This window comes from Myotis yumanensis, unplaced genomic scaffold (genome assembly GCF_028538775.1).
Source record: "Myotis yumanensis isolate MYYU_CA2020_CCGP unplaced genomic scaffold, mMyoYum1.0.hap1 SCAF_19, whole genome shotgun sequence".
Taxonomy (NCBI): Eukaryota; Metazoa; Chordata; class Mammalia; order Chiroptera; family Vespertilionidae; genus Myotis; species Myotis yumanensis.
The window spans coordinates 27028742-27045014 of record NW_027223770.1 but is presented as its reverse complement, the minus strand read 5'-3'; the positions used below and the strand labels follow the sequence as shown (position 1 = coordinate 27045014).

General features: G+C 63.5%; 1 protein-coding gene across 3 annotated transcripts in view; it reads left to right on the top strand.

The window, feature by feature from the left end:
- CABIN1 (calcineurin binding protein 1) overlaps window positions 1-16273 on the top strand; it is a 78405-nt gene that overhangs the window by 37332 nt on the left and 24800 nt on the right. For all 3 annotated transcript variants that reach the window (XM_070400266.1, XM_070400267.1, XM_070400265.1), the window contains exons 27-29: window positions 5762-5944; window positions 7817-8148; window positions 13560-13673. In XM_070400266.1, coding sequence (XP_070256367.1) covers window positions 5762-5944; window positions 7817-8148; window positions 13560-13673 — 629 coding nt within the window. The remainder of the gene's footprint in view (window positions 1-5761; window positions 5945-7816; window positions 8149-13559; window positions 13674-16273) is intronic.

Here is a 16273-nt window from a genome sequence, read left to right as displayed (position 1 = left end):
AGCCAGTCACCTCATTTATTCTCCTTCATGCCCACCTTTTATAAAACCGCTTCGGGTGCCTGGCCGCTGTTCCCCGGTGGCAGAGTGTCCGCCTGTGCACCAAAGGGTTGCAGGTTCGATTCCTGGTCAAGGGAATGTATTTAGGTTGCAGGTTTGAACCCCGCCCCAGTCGGGGCACAGGTGGGAGGCAACCAATCAACGTGTCTCTCTCAAATCGATGTGTGTGTGTCTCCCCCCTACCCCTTCCACTCTCTCTAAAAAATAAATAAATCCTTAGGTGAGGATTAGCCAAAATAAAAAGCCTGTTGAGGCCACCGCTGGTCATGGAGATGATCGAGTGCCTGCTGTGTGCTAGGACGGAAGAGGGTGCCGTAGGGAAAGCCAAGATGGGGCCCTCTGGCCCCTGCTGCCTGGTTGCGCTGTGTGTCTACAGGCGGTGCCATGGAGCAGCGGTCGGTGCCTGAGCTGGCTCTGGGGTTTGGTGGGTTTGAGGACTTGCTGGCGGGAGCAGGCCTGCAGAGAGGCCTTTGGGTCATTTTGGGTGACGACAGTGGGAGCAGAGACATGGAAGTTGGAGAGTCCTATGGCCTTTGAATTCCAAGGTGACCAGGGTGGGCAGGAGAGGAGAGAGCATGGGAAACAGCTGGGCCACCGGGGCTGCTTTCCCGTAGGATGTAGGGAGTGACGTGGTCATGGCATCTCTCTGTTAAGTGGGTTGGCAGCCTTCCTGTCGCCACGCCAGATCCCTTCCCCGTCGCCAGCTCTCACTGCTCTGCGCTTGGCCCTGCAGGTTGTGCTCTGAAGCGAAGGGGCCAGGGCTTAGGAGCAGGTGCGTCAGCAGCAGCTGGTTGGCGATGCGCATCCCTCTATGACGCAGCAGAGGGGCTGGACCGGCCCAAAGATGGAAGTGAAATGCCCCCGTGGTTGGCAGTGAGGGGAGGAAGTATTTATGATCTCGTACAATCTGAATTGGTGTGAGCAGGCTTTGTGTGGGCAGGCTTCAAAAGAGCTCTCGGAAGAAGCGCAGGGCAGCCTGTCGCCTGCTCACTGGGGCCAGTCTCCTTCCTCCTTGGCCTGCAGGCAGCGCTGCAGGACACCGGAGCCGGGCTGCGGGCAGTCCCTGGGTCTCCTTCAGTGTGCGTGCTTCCCCGCTCTGTGAGCCGCTTGGCTCTCCGACACAGAAGCAGTATCCGTCCACCTCCTGCTCTGTCTCAGGCCCAGGGACCAGGGGAAGCCCGGCCTGGGTCCCTCTGCAGAACCGGCAGGTGTCTGTGGGCCCTTGCCCCCCCACCCCCACCCCCGCCCGCCTCCACCAGGCAGGCAGGAGAGTAGAGGGTGCTGCCACCAGGCTTGCCATCCTTTGCCTGCAGAGCATCAGCAGACCCACCTGGTTCTTCTCAGCACAGGCCAGTGCCCTGGACGCGTCCCGCTGTGCCCAGCTTGTGTCTGGGCCTCTGGGGTGTGGAGGAAGCACCCCAGGCCATGAGTTCATGGGTACACAGCGCCATATGTCAGCGCCTTCAGAACCTTGGCCTACATACAAGTCCCCGATGAGAGACTGACACTCAGGGGCTGCTTGTGGAGGAGGTGGGCTAGAGCCAGGCTGGGAAGCTTGGCCAGTTGCTGGAAGCTGAGTGTCCCCAGGTCAGAACAGCCCGCCCTCCATACACATCCTGGCTCCCCATGCGCCTTCATCAGGGTGCGAGCGGGAGGCTGTGCAGGTGGTGCTGGAGCAGGCGGAGTGTGGCTCAGGGGGGTCCTTGCCCAGAGGCACCGAGCTTTGGGCTGGGGGGTGTATCTAGGGCTCTTTGCTTCCTCACCCAGAGGAGCCTCCCCAATGCTGGCCAGGCCTAATCAGGCTCATGCCCTGGGTACCCTGGCCTGTGAGTTGACTGAGACAGAGGGGCCTTGTGGGAGTGGGGAGCGGGGAGGGACCAGTGGCATCCTCCCATCTCCTGCCCCTGCAGCAGCCTCGGGCAGGAGCAACCCCCGTCCAGAGTGCCCTCTGGTCTCTGCTCCCCTCTCCCCCGCTGCCACCTGCCCGCCAGCTCCTCTGGCTCCAGCGTTCTGTGGCTGGACCTGGTCTCCGAGGCCGGCTTCCCAGCCCTGTGAGCCTTCCCCGTCGCATCTGGCCCAGCGTGGCTGCTGGCAGGGTGGCCCTCACCGCCATCCCCCCTCAGCCCTCCCTCTGTGGTCTCACCGAGGCCGTGGGTTTGCTGTGCCAGGGAAGGTCCCGTTTACAGGGGAGGAGGGCAAGGTGAGGTGCCCGGTCTGTAGATGACTTTTTAAAAGAGCTTCTTCATTCTTTCACTCTATTGATGTAAAAGAAATGAAATGTGGTATTCTTTTGCTCTGACTTGCTTCTTGGTGTGAAACCCTGGGTTGCTTCTTAGTATTTAAAATTAGGAACATTTAATATTTTAAATTTTATTTCTTTTATTTTTGTTAATTCTCACCTGAGGAGATTTTTCCTATTGCTTGTTTTGTTTCTTTTTAGAGAAAGTGGAAAGGAGAGAGGAGAAGAGACAGCGAGAAACATCCATGTGAGAGAGACATAGTGATTGGTTGCCTTTCCCACGTGTGGGGCAGGAATCGAACCTGCAACTCAGGTCCGCGCTCTAGGTTGGGAATTGAGTCCGCCCCTTCGGTGCGTGGGCCCACACTCCAGCCAACCACTGAGCGATGCGGCCAGGGCCAACCAGGGTCATTGCGAAGAGCCTGTGCCAGCCCTTTCAGGCGCACAAGACCCAGGAGGGCTAGAGAGAAGCCTGGCCCTGAGTGCCTGGTGGTGGCTGTTCGCAGCGATGCACTTGTTCTGTTCCTGGGTGTGCGTTCCCCGGCAGCACCTGGACAAGCACGGCCCCGCCCCCCTTGCTTCGCAGGCCTGGGGAGGGGGGGGTGCCGCTCCAGCCGGGGGCTTCGAGTGCACAGTCCCACCTCCAGATCTGACCCAGCAGCCCGCAGGGAGCACAACCCTCTCCCTGCCCTTCTGAGCACCAGACCTCCTCAGGGCTTCATAGGTGCCCTGGTCACCCCAGGACAAGGGCCTGTCCTCAAGCTCCTCAGGGCCTCCCAGGACCAGCGCGGCCGCTGCGCTCGGCCCTTGCAGAGGGTCAGCCGTGTGGGTTCTCTCGCCGTGTCTGAGGCTCCAGGGAAGCACAGTCTAGCCCCGGTCCCTGCCAGGCCCCGGCTTACTCAGGTCTGCTCTTCTGCGGTGGCTGTTGTTGCTGTGGGTGGACTTGTCCCAGGGGAGCAGGGCCCTGAGGCGCAGGGCCGCCCTTCCTCGCCCACACCTCGGGGCGGGCTCTGCCTTTGACGCACGCTCCGGTGCTTGCGAGGTTCACTCACCAAGCAGCAGCGAGAGGCCTTAGCACATTGGGAGTAAATATCCGTTTGCTTAAGCCAATCCCTGGATTTCGTAATGATCGCACTGGATTCCACCAAATTAGCAGTCCTTTCAGGCCCAAAGCCCAGCAGCTGTGCGCGCATGAGCTTGCCTGGCAGCAGGCCACGTTCACGCGCTCCGTCCCGCCAGGCTTGCTGCCTGGATGCTCGCCACGCGGCCTGCTGCTCGGCGTGCAGTGCCGTCACCTGGTGCGATGCTGCCCCGGACGCCTGCCCCGGCCCGACTTCCCGAGGACTCCTTCCGCTTCTCGGCCGTCACTCCTGCTGTGTGCCAGGCACGAGGCCAGGCCTGTGGGGATCCCATGTGTGTGTCAGGGACGACAGGGAGAGCAGAGACAAACATGTTAAAAAGTGTCGAGTGGAGCCTGGAGCAGCCCGAGGGCAGATCTGGGCTTGGAGTGCAGGTTTGAAACTGCTGGGTCCCGAGCTCTGCAGGGCCGGTGCGTGGCCTCTGGAACCAAGGTCTCTGACCCGCCCTGCCCCGCAGAATGGGTGGCACCTGCCCCTCTGGGAGAAGTGACCCCTTGCACTGGGGACTGGTGTGGGACTTCCTGTAACCCCCAGTCAGTGCTTGTGGAGCTTTGGGGGTCTGGTCTTCCTGAGAGCGAGGCAGAGGGCCCAGCCAGACCCCTGACCCTGAGTGGGACACAGCTTCCGCGTGGCCACTCGGGCCTCACACACACCTGGCCTCCCTGCTTCATAGGCTCCATCAGTTCTGCTGCCACTGATGACCCAGGCACTAGGCAGTGGCCATGGCACAGGCTGAGAGGTGGCTGTCCCCAGACCCTGGCCGGTGACGGATGTGGGTGAAGAGGGCAGAGCTGTGGGCTGGCTCACAGGCCTACTCCTCAGTGTTCTCTGTGCGCAGGCCCGCTTTGGGGGTCCTGTCCTGTCAGCGTGGAAGAGCGGTCACCACCCATCAGCATGCTGCTCAGCCTCGTCTCCTGGGGCAGGAGCGAGCCTCTGCCCATTCAGGATGCAGCCCTGTGACGTCAAGTGAGAGACCGTAGAGAAAAAATAGGTTCATGTTCTTGGAAGCAGTGATGCGGTGATTGGGCTGGACTTTCGTGAGCATTTCCTGTGATCAGGCCCTGTTTTACGCACTTTTCCTGGATTAACCTTTTAACCCTCAGACAGCCCTGGGAAGGGGCACTGACAGTCACAGTCTCACACGTGAGGGACTGAGCGGGAGGGCTCCCCCATCAGCAGCAGAGCAGCCGGCTCTCCCCGAGGCCCGGCAGTGACTTGTTGAGACGGCCTTGCATTTTGTTGCAGGTCTTTGCCCCCAGCTTCCCGTTCCTCTGATGTGGTTTTATGCTTAACGTGGAGCCGGACTGTGGGACTGTCTTAGTGTTCCGTTCCCACCTCTCCTCCCACCTCTCCTCCCGTGGCCCTGCCCCTCTTTCTGCAGTCCGTGCTTTTGCTGTTATCCGTGCTCGTAGCCAGGGGGAGGGCAGGGTGGGCTCGCTGTCCTGGTCCAGCCGCAGACTTAGGCAGGCTGTGTCCCCGAGTCTGGGGGGGGTCTCTCGGTGACTCGGCCCCCCCTCCCCCGGTGGTGGGAGGGCCTCTCTCAGGGCTGGTTTCCTTTCCTCTCCTCCAGCTGCAGTGGGTCCCTGGTCCCCTATTGGCTCCCGGCTTGTTCCTTAAGGAGAAAGGCCAGCCAGGGCTCATGCCTCTAGGCAGCGGCCACGCCTCTCCTCCGGGCCTGCACCCCAGGAAGCTTTCGCCAAGCCCCCCCCCCCCCCCCCCCCCCCCCCCCCCGCAGCCCTGGCCCTGCTGTCTCTCAGGAGCACCTGTGCAGGCTGAGGAGAGGAGCCAGCAAGCAGGCGCCAACCTCCCTGTCCCTGCGACTCCCAGGAGCGTGCGCTCTTGCTCTGGACCACGCTTGGCCTTGAGCAGCTGGTGAACTGTGTTTGCCGAGTTCTTACCCCTTCAGTGGTTTATGCCCATGATATCGATGTGGTGACACTGCCTCACAGTGTCCTGATCTCAGCCCCCTCCCCCCCCCCCCCCCTTGCTCAGCAGCATCGCACTGGAAGCTGGAAATCAGCCCCGATTCTTATACCACAGAATCAATAAGTGCTACAAAGGAGGGCTTTTCCGCCCCCCATTAGCCCCCCATTAGCCGGTTGTTAAACATTCGCCAGAACGCATTGCTGGGGGCACTCCCAGGAGGGACCATGGAGAGGGGCGCCTTTTGCTCTAGGGCAGGCTGGGCAGTGGCAGAGGCTGTGTTCAGGCCACGTCCGCAGGGCAGTCACCAGGCCTCCGGCAGGGCGGCTCGCCTGGGGAGGCCCCTCCGTGTGGGCGGTGGTTGGTTCATGCTGCCGCCCTCCCTCCCTCCCTCTCCCCTCAGAGCGCAGCCAGGACAGCACGGCCGTGGCACTCTCGGACTCCAGCTCCACACAGGAGTTCTTTAACGAGCCCCCCAGCTCGCTGGAGGGCGCCCGGAAACCCTGTGCTGAAAAGAGGCCGCCTGTTCCCAGTTCCCAACCAGGACCAACTGGCAAAGACCTTCCAGGGGCCACAGAGGAAAGAGGTATGGAGACCTCACTCGGGGACTGGAGCTGCTGTGGTGACCTTTTCTTTTTGTTGTTAGTCCTCAGCAAGGATACTTTCCCATTGATTTTCAGAGAGAGAGTGGAATGGAGGAGGAGGAGAGAGAGAGAAACGGCGATGTGAGAGAGAGACATCCACTGGTTGCCTCCTGCACACACCCTGACCAGGGCCAGGGAACCTGCCGCCGAGGTAGGTGCCCTTGACCGGAATCACACCTGGGACCCTTCAGTCTGCAGTCCGACGCTATCCACTGGGCCACACTGGCCAGGGCTGCTTTGCTGTCCATTGGCAGTTGGGCAGCGCCAAGGAAGCAGGCTCTGGAGTGGCCCAGGCCTAGCCTGGCTTCCGTCCTCCTGCTTCCACCTGCTGCCCTGGGGCCTGGGTGGGCGAGTCACTCACCCTCTGGGCCTCCATTGCTCCTCCTGTGGATGCCAGGCTGCCATGGCCACGCCTGGGTGGTGAGGGTCAGATGAGAGAGCTCAGCAGGTGCGCATGGCCCTGAGACACACTTGTCGTTGGTGTTGTGACCCCACCCCGGCCCCAGGTAGGAAAGCCCTGTCCACGGCATGGGTGCCCTGTTTTTCTTCTGGATGAATGGCTACTTCAAAAGCCTTTGGGTTGAAAAGGTCACAAGTGTGTGTGTTTAGTCTGAATCATGTCAGACCTTTCGGAAAGGAGATCTCCCTCTACTTGGCAGGGAGCAGGGCTGACTGTACCCTGGGGTGTGCCCAGCTCTTTGGGGTCCCCAGTCCCTCTGTGGACTTCGTGACCAGGGCGCACGCCAGGCTTGCGGGAGAGAGAGTGCAGGCCAGGCACCCGGTGCTGCCCTGAGGCTGGGACTGGCCGGCCAGCCGAGGATTTTGAAAGCTTTCCCGCTCTGGCCAGGACCAGGCAGGTGCTTGTCAAACAAGAACAACCCCACCCAGACCCATGCGTGGGGGTCCCGGGCCAGGCACCATTTACCTCATAACCACCCAGGACAGCTCACCCTGATGGCTCCCACGTTACAGGCGAGGAGCCTGGGGCCCAGAGTGGGCAGGAATTTGCCCAGGGTTGGTCTGCACCTGTAACTCCTACCCCGTGCTGCCTCTCCAGGGGGGTGCATGCAGGGGTGGTTGATGATAACCTGGGCACCCCGGTGTCCGGGCCTGGCCCCGAGCAGTCCCCGCACAGGCCTGGCTGGGAGCATCAAGCTGCAGGAGCTCGCACGTAGGTGCAGCAGGGGGCCTGAGCCATTTGCACTGGGAAGGCCTCAGCGCACAGGACAGATAGCGTTGGTACCAGCCTGCTCCTCTGGCCTCCTCCAGGCGGTCCGTGCCAGTCCTGCTGGCCTGGGGGCTGTCTTTCCCTTGACACTTGCTCCCACCGCCTTCCTTCCATCCCTTCCCGCTGGCCAGATAGCCTTCTTCTGCAGCCCCTGCCGCCCGGCACACGCTCCCCTGAGCCGCCTGCCCGCCCCGGTGGAGCAGCCTGGGAGCCCAGGGGCTGAGCTCGAGGCTCACACAGCTGCCGCCCTGGAGAGGGTGCCGGGGTCTGTGGGCTGAGGCGCTGCGTGGGGAGCAGGTGCAGCCCTTCGGGTGCCTCTCCCGGCTGTTGTTCTGTGGTGGCAGCCACCCCCGCCCTGTGGGCTGCTTCCATGCGCACCTGCACAGGCCCTGGAGGTGGGACAGCCCTGTGCCACACAGAGAGCCCAACCCTGCCCCTGCCTCAGGGCCCTGTGTGTGCCAGCTGGACGCCCTGTCTCACGGGGGGAGAGGAGCTGTGCTGCCACCCCCGAGGGCCTCCTCCGCTGGGGCTGGGCCACCCAGGGCAGAGCCTGGCACTGAGGGACCGTCTTTTCCTTCGGCACTAGGGAGACCCGAGGAGTCCTTGGAGAGCACAGAAGGCTTCCGAGCCTCAGAGCAGGGCAGCCAGAAGCCCGCCTCTGACCCCCCAGCCTCTGCCTGTGTCTCCGTCAAGGCCTCCGCGGCTGCCCCCACCCTGTGGGACGGCAGGAAGAGAGGGGACGCCCCCGGGGAGCCAGCAGCCTTCCCGCAGGGGCTGCCGGCTGGGGCCGAGGAGCAGCGCCAGTTCCTCACGGAGCAGTGCATCGCCGCCTTCCGCCTGTGCCTCAGCCGCTTCCCGCAGCACTACAAGAGCCTGTACCGCCTGGCCTTCCTCTACACCCACAGCAAGACCCACCGCGTGAGTGGGCCTGGGGGCGCGGCGTGGGGAGTGGGGGTCTTCCCAAGGCTCGCAGCTGGGTGAGCAGGACGAAGGCAGGCAGAGCTGCTGAAGGGCGCGTAGCCTTGCTGGGGGGGTGGGAGAAGCAAGTGCAGGGTCGGGGCCAGCTTTCCAGGTGCCAGTGGTGAGGCCGCAGGCTGCAGTGAGGGTGCAGGAGGGCGTGGAGGCCGCTCCCATGCGGCCACAGGTGTGGGTGCTTGTGGGTGAAGGATAAGGGCCGAGAGGCTCATCTGACCTTGAGGATCTGGGGAGTGCCTCGCACTCCGCTGTGAGGTTCCCTCATCATCCTGAGCAGGGCCCACGGCACAGCTTCCAGATGCCGGAGGGAGGGGCTCCCTCCTCGGTCCAGGTCTTGCTTGCCCTGGGCCAGTGGCCTCTGGCTGCTCAGAGGCCTTCACCGTGGCTGGCCCTGGGGCTCACCTGTCCATGATCTTCGCAGCCTCTGCTGCTGATGGCGGCCTGGCTCTCTGGAAAGCGGATGAGGCAGCAATTCCTAACAGCGGCCCAGGCTTAGCCTCCCAGGAGCTCCCCCAGGCCTTGAACCTGGCATTTCGTGTTTGTGGCGGAATTGTGGTGTGTTACGCATTCTTTGACGCTCTCGTCACTCCCCAGGAGGCCCTGTGGAGACAGTGCCCTCGGCGCGGTCTGCCCCCTGTGGAACTTCATTTCGAGGGGCAGACAGATGAAAACCGTGCACCTGAGCCCTGACTGGTGTAGCTCAGTGGATAGAGCGTCAGCCTGTGGACTGAAGGGGCCCAGGTGCAATTCTAGTCCAGGGCATGGACTTTGGTTGCAGGCTCGATCCCCACGGGAGGCAACCAGTTGATGTGTCTCTCTCACATCGATGTTCCTCTCTCTGTGTCTCTCCCTCTCCCTTCCGCTCTCTAAAAATCAATGGGAAAATATCCTCAGGTGAGGATTAAAAAAAATGTTCGCTTGAGCAAATACAGCAAGAACATTGTAATAACTACTACAGAGAAGAGAATGGGGTGGCACACAGAGGTGGGGTGCTGCTGTGCTCCTTGAAGGCACCCGTTATGCTGAGCCCTGTTGGGTGGCCATGGGCAGAGTGGAGGGCAGCGGTGGGCTGCTGGTGAGGGCAAGCAGCCTGGGCACCTGGCAGGGGTGGGTGGGCGGCCAGGGCGAGGCCGAGGGCCAGGGTGGCAGGAGCAGGTGGGGCAGCGGTGGTCTGCTCTGTCTGGCTGCCTCCTCAGCAGTGTTCAGGGTACATCCCCCCACCACTTGTTCCCCTGCTAGTGTTCGTGCTGGAACCTGAGCCTCCCTCCCCGCACTCAGGTTCCGCCCGGAGCTCTCCGGCCAGCGGGGATAAGGGCCTTTTGCTGTCGGCTGGTCGTGAGGTTGACGTGAGTCAGTGCTGCCTCACCAGGCAGGACACGTGCCCTCAGAGCGAGCAGCCTGCCTTGCAAGCCCCACGTGCTTGAGACTCCAATGGGAGCAGAAGCCCTCACTGAGCAGTGTGTGCCCATCCCAGTGTGCACCGCGCCCGACCCTGCCCCCTGTGGTACACCCTCCTGTGACAGGGCAAGGGCCTGTCCGTGTGGCAGCATAGCGGCCTGGCTGCTCCAGCCCCATCAGCTCCCCTCCTCTGTGGACGAGCCCAGGCCCCATGTCTCCTTAGGGCTCACCTGGCTGGAGGCTGCCTCCTCCCTGGTGGGCCTGGAGTGCCTGCTAGCTCCAGACGAGCTGCTGGCCTTCGACTTCAGAGGCAGCTTGTGTGCTGGTGTGAGCCCCTGCCCTTCACCTGTCTGCTGTGGGAACAGTTCCCTACGTCCTGTGCCACCAGCTCACCTGTGGAACCTGCAGAGCCAGGGGAGACGAGAGAGCCTCTGGGTAGGGCCCTTCTGGCTGGGTGGGTATGAAGGGGTTGCAGTCGCCCCTGCCCGGCCCCTGCATGCAGGTGAGCGTCCCCGGGGCAGGTAGTGAGCTTCACGCTCCAGCCCGACCGTGGGACAGGCGTTACGTGGTGTGCCGGCCACGGAGCAGGGCGTCCCCGCCTTCCTTCAGCCCTGCCCCCTTCTGTACACACAGGGTGGCCCCCCTGCAAAAGGATGCCGTGCGGAAGCCTGGGCGGCGGCTGCAGATCCCAGCCAGCTCTGTGGTTTGCAAAGTGAAAACTCAGTACTTTTCTCAACTTGGGAATCTCAGCTATGCGTTTCAGAGCTGTTGGCCACATGGTTTGAAGGTTCTGTGGTGCCTTTGGGGCCAGAAGAGGGGGGCCAGGTGGCCCATCAGGGTGGCTGCCTGCCTGGTCCTCCTGCATGCAGGGAGAGTGGTCCCAGCAGTGCCGGGCAGAGCGCTCTGCCGGCAGCAGCCGTTACAAATGCGTTTCGGCTTGGACAGAAGAGGGAAGCGACCGCTGCCTCGCTGTCCCGCCACCACGACGCGGCAGAACCGCTGGGGTTCTCCTGCGTCCCCTCCCGCGTGGTTCCTGTGCGTTTCTCTGGGTCACTCACTCATTCACTCCACAGCTGGCTGCGCAGCTGCAGTTGTGCGAGGCCGTGGAGGTGCAGGGGATGCCGAGGGAATCCCTCCTGATGGCCGTGTGTGTTCGGGGCCCATGGAGAGCTGAGCGCAGGCCAGGGCCTCTGCGTGACTGCGCTGGGGAGGAGTCCAGGCTGATTGACTAGTGAAAGGCAGACCTCATGCTCCAGGCGCCCCCAGCACAGGGCTCTCCAGCTGTCTCTCCTACAGCTCTGCCCCCAGCGCTCCCACCCCGGGCCCCCCTGGGCCCCCTCCTCCACCTCAGACTGTCCTCTCTGCCCGTGGGCTCGTCATTCTCTGCAAGCTCCAGCCTGTTCCCTTCCTTCCGGCCTTTCCCTGAAGGAACATCTGCCTCCTCTCTCCATGGACCTCGTCCTGGTCTGGCCCTGAGGAGCCATCAGTAGGGAAGTCAGACCGTGGGCCTGTCCTCCTGGGGCTGACAGACCAGCAGGAGCAGACGGCAGAGCTGTTGGCCAGTCAGTGGGAGAGGCTGTTTAAGATGGCGGGGGGTGGGGGTGGGGGTGGGGGGTGAGGGGGGGAGTGAGATGGTGCCAGGCCCAGGTGAGAGACTCAGAGACTGGGGCGGGGCGGGGGGGGGGGGGTGCAGGTGTGGTTAGGGGCCTGACGGGGAGATGGGAGGGAAAAGGCGGGGTGTGGGGGTCGTCTGCAGTGTGGAGCTGGCGAGGCCTTCGAGCAGAGGGGTGCCTCTGGTCAGGACCCCTCCCCGTCCGGCCTTTCTCAGCGCATTTCGTGCCCAAGCCTCAGGGGACTCAGTGTCCCAGGAAGGTCGGTGCCGCGCTCTGGCGTGCGTGTTCCTCCCATCCCAGGGGTGGGGGTGAGCCAGAGGCGCTGGGCAGGCTCTGTGCCAGGCACACAGCACCTGACCAGGCAGATTGGTAAAGTGATTTGCCCGCCTGTGGGGCAGGGGAAGCGCCCACGTCTGAGTCCCGCTGGCCTGGACCAGAAGGCAAGCCTGGCTCCACCGCTTCCTGGCTCTGGGACCTTGGGCTCGCTCTTGAGCCTGTCTGAGCCTCCGTTTCCAAACCTCATCGCGACCAGGACAGTTACATGGGACGAGGAGTTAGGGCTCTGGCTCAGCCCACGGGGCACGAAGCCTCGCCTCGCCACAGCGCCAGGCTCTGCTCTGGGCACAGCATGCGGGTTAGCCCCTGCCCCTCACCCACCGGCCTGTCCCTCCCAGCTCCCATCTGGGGCCTCAGGCGCGAAGGTCTGACTGGACACTCTGTGCCTTGGCTATCGACCGGCTCTCCCCCCCGGCAGAGCTGGAGGCGCTGGGAACGCGCGAGCTCCGCGGGGTGCACCGGCCCGTCTGCAGGAGGCTAATTGCCCATCCTGGTTGGGGCTGGAGGCCGGTGCTTCTTGCTCTCTCCTCAGGGGCCTGGTTTCCAGGTCTGAGAGCCCCGGGCCTCCCCGCTCTGCCTGGTGGTCGGGCCAGGCGCAGTTGGCGCTGGGGTCCGAGGTGGCAGACAGAGGACGTGCCTTTCTGTCCCACAGCCTTGGGCCTGGACAAGGTCCTCGCCCGGCCACCTCCCTCGGCCTCCTTACCGTGCTCGCGCTTCCCACCAGCAGGAAGGCTCTGTTGACCTTATTTTTTATCTTATTTTTTTGTCTTAAGAAAATGATGGCCACTGTGGAGGTGCTTCTTCAAGCCTTGTTCCCTCATCGAACCCCCCAAATCTGCTGCTATTTCAAGGGGTTCCCGGGTACCTCCCACAAGCCCCCAAGGAGCCCCAGAAGAGGTGTGGGGTCGTGGCGCGGGGTAACTCCCTCAGGCCTCCTGTGCAGCCCGCCAGCCTGCGCCCTGGGCCTCCTGTGCGGGTGCAGCCGCCGCAGCCTCACCGCAGCTCCCACCTGCGGGAGCAGAGGCTCCAGGGCAGCAAGCCAGGGAGCTGGGTTTGCGCTTAGTCTGAAGTCGTGACTAAAGGAACTATTTCCTAAGTTCCGCCTGGCCAGCAGTGGCCAGAGTGGGAGCAGGTGGGACCCGCTCGCAGGCTGAGGGGGGAGAGGAGTCACAGTAGTTGGGACACGAGGTGAGGGAGGCCTGGCCCCGGGTACAGAGGCAAGCGAGGCACCTGCCGGGGGATGGAGGGGCGGGGGACTGGTCGGCTGGGGATTGGGCCGGGGTGGGGGCTGTGGAAAAACAAGGGTCTGGCATTGTGAGGTCCTGGGCTCAGGCCCCCTCTGCTCCGCAGGCTTTCCCTGCAGCGAGCTCTGTCCTGAGTGGGTGAGATGGACATGCAGGCGCTGGGCACTGGCTCCGGCCAGTGGAGAGAAGGTGGCTGCCTGGTGGCTGGTGGGAAGGGCTGCTCTCTGGTTCGGTGAGAAGGCCAGGCCGCCAGATTCACACCTGCTGCACTCTGCCCCCCGGCACCACCGAGGCCAGCAAACTCTGTTCTCAGCCTGCCAGGCTCCCCAAGGGGCACCATCGCCCAGAGAGCACGGGCCTGAGCACTTGGACAGAGCTCCCTCCCCGCAAGCACGCAGGCCCCTGGCACCCGGCAGAGCCCCAGGACTGGCCATTTGGGCTAGTGGGGGTCTCCCTGCAGAAAGTGGGGCGCTGGGCCCTGGCAGCAGCTTTACAAGGTTGGTCAGGTGAGGGGTCCCTACTTGTGCCCTCCTTGGGCAGTCTGAGGCCACAATCTCCTCATCAGCTGTGCTGGGCAAGAACTCAGTCCCAGGAACGTGCCCACAGCCAGGTGATCACAGCCAGCAGCCCGAGCTGCCTGGGGCTGCGGGATCGATGTCGGCGGAGCTGCTGCTCCTCGCTGCGGTGCCAGTGCAGCCTCCCTTCCCGTGGGTGCCCTGAGCTGCCCACACACTCACTTCCAACCTACTTCTTGTTTCCCCAGAACCTCCAGTGGGCCCGCGACGTGTTGCTAGGCAGCAGTATCCCGTGGCAACAGCTGCAGCACATGCCGGCACAGGGGCTCTTCTGCGAGAGGAACAAGACCAATTTCTTCAACGTGAGTACTTTGCCTTGTTGATTTCCACGGCTGCTCGCTGCCACTGCTTTCTACCAGACGCGTGCGAACGGACCCTGGGGGCGCTCCCAGGCCACGGGTCTGGGCATCCTCGGGCAGGCACGGTGGTGCAGGCGAGTGCGCCAGGCTCAGGTGGGCCGTGCTTGCTGAGGGACTCCTGGCGTCGCTGCCCATGCGGGCAGTGGTGAGGGCTCACGCCCACGGCCCCGCTGCCTCCTGAGCAGCTCCTGGGCCCTGTGCGTCGGCCACCTGGGGCTCTGATGGAAGGGACTGAAGCTGGTCTGCTGCTTAATAACAAGTGTGGCGAGTGGCTGGGCTTCCAGGGCCCTTCCAGCCCTCACATCCTCTGCAGAGTGAGACCCATGGCCGGGCAGGACACGGCCCATCCCCGAGGCCCCTGGGACCTGCCTCCCTTCCTCATTCTGTCTGTCCTGCGGACAGATGGCCCTTCACTCTGCTCCGCGTCGAGTCCCCGCCGCTCCCACCATCCCAGCACAGCCAGCTCCCGCTGGGATGACTCTGGCCAATCCCGGCCGCTGAGCTTTGGTTTCCCCTATATCTTCCTGGATCCCTTGTTACGTGAGAGGAAGTGCAGAACGGCCTGGCTTGGACAGGAGCCAAGGAGGGCAGGCCTCAGGTCTAGAAGGTGTGACGGAGGCTGGTTCGGGAAGCATACGGACAGGGCGAGGTCCCCTGAGCGGTGGTGGAGTGTCTGGGTGCATGGCTTCCTCTCCCAGGCAGTGAGCTTCTTGCGGCCAGGTGGGGGCGCTGGAGCTGGGAGCCCCGCGCCTGCCAGCCCTCTGTGTGGGTGCTTTATGGACAAGTGGTAGATGGCATCTATCGTCTCCGTGGGACCAGGGCATTGGCAGTGAGAGAGCTCCTCCCACCAGCACGCCAGGCCTCGGCCGCTGCCCCACCACAGCCTCTGTCCCTGGCCTGCTCCCAGCCGGCGTTCTGGACTCTGCTTCCTTAGCGCTTCTCTTCGGAGGGGGATGGGCTCCTGTGTTCATGGACAGAGACAGACAGACACTCGCACCTTCCCTGATGAAGTCCCGAGGGACAAGCACTCCCCGCTGGCTGGTGACGGGACGGCCTTCGGGCCCCCACCCTTGCTGCTGCTCAGGTGCACCTCCAGGCGGACACCTCTAGCCGGACCTTGCACCCAGCACGTCAGAAAGTGTGACCTGCACTCGCTCACACATGAGCTGTGCGCAGACTGTGCCGGGTGTGGGAAGCGGTTAGCCCCCACGTGGAGCAGCTCCCAGGCAGCCATGCTGCCCGCTGTGGTGGGCGTGTCTGACAGCCGGGCTGCAGGGCAGGATTGGCAGCTGGTTCTTCTCCGGCTCATGTGCACTGGGTGACCGCCTGGACGGGGCAGAGCACGGGCGGGCCAGCCCTCGTGAGGCAGGAGGACAGGGGAGGGCAGGGTCATCGGGGACCCTGACCTGCCACCCCTCTAAGCAGCCCTGTCCTGGGCCACCCGCACTGCCCAGCCGTGGCGTTGCTCACCCAGGAGGCTGTCTGGGGCCCCTCCATCCTCTGGGCCAGGCTGAGGGACCCTCCTGCTCTTCAGGAACACAGTTCCGCCACATCGCAGAGCCCAGACTCCTGCTCTGCTCATCCCGGCGCCGTGTCCTTCTCAGAGGGACCCGGGTGTGTGGTGGGCTGTTCTGTGTTTTCTGGTGTGTCTACAAATCAGCCAAGTGTGTCACGCAGCGTTAGAAAATGTGCGTGTGCGGGTGTGTGTGTGTGGGGGGGATGCTTTTAGGCAACTTTTTTCACTGACACGAAGTCTCAGAGTTTCCCTGTGAGAAGTACAGGCCGGCCCACTCTGCAGTTGCTACCCTGCATTGCGTCGTGCGTGGGGTGAGCACTTAGCTTGTGCACACACAGGCTGCAGTGGCCTCCCTCCTCGAGCGTCACTGTGGTGTCGCGCGTTCCTCCCAGAGTCCCTGGCTGGCCTGGCCTGGCGCAAAGAAGGTGCTTATGAGCGTCTGTGGAGGTTTCATCCACGCCCTCTCCCTTAGCAGCTGGCCCCCAAGCATGCTCTGGCCCAGCCAGCGCGGCCAACGGGGGGGCCCTGCCCGGGGCGCTGGGAGGCTCGCCGCAGAGCCGCATGCATGGCCCCTCGTGCAGGACGCGCTGGGCACGGGGAGCACGGGAGGAGCCTCGAGGAGTCTGGTGGGCTGGAGGCAGGGCTCCCATTGGAGGGTGGGTGCTCTCAGCAAGGAGGGGGCCTGGACCAGGCCTGCGCAGTGCTGGCGAGCCCCTAGGGGCGTGCGAGGCGGTGCTGGACTGCGCCGAGTAGAGACGTGGCCTGTAGCAGGTCCCAGCAGTGAGGGTGGATGCGCATTTGAGGAAGGAGTGAACATGTGCATTTCCAGTCCCACTGTTTCCAGCTTGGCTGAGAGGGAACCTCCCCGCCCTCCTTCTTTCCGCTGTCCCCAGCAGGTCGGCGCTCTGGCAGGGCTCTGCCCCAGGCAGGCCAAGGCCTCCCCGAAGGCCCCTTGCTCCAGCCCGCCCCCGCCGGGCAGGAGAGTCTGGTTTTTGCCAAAACAGAGCCAGAGTTGTCGGGTCTTGTT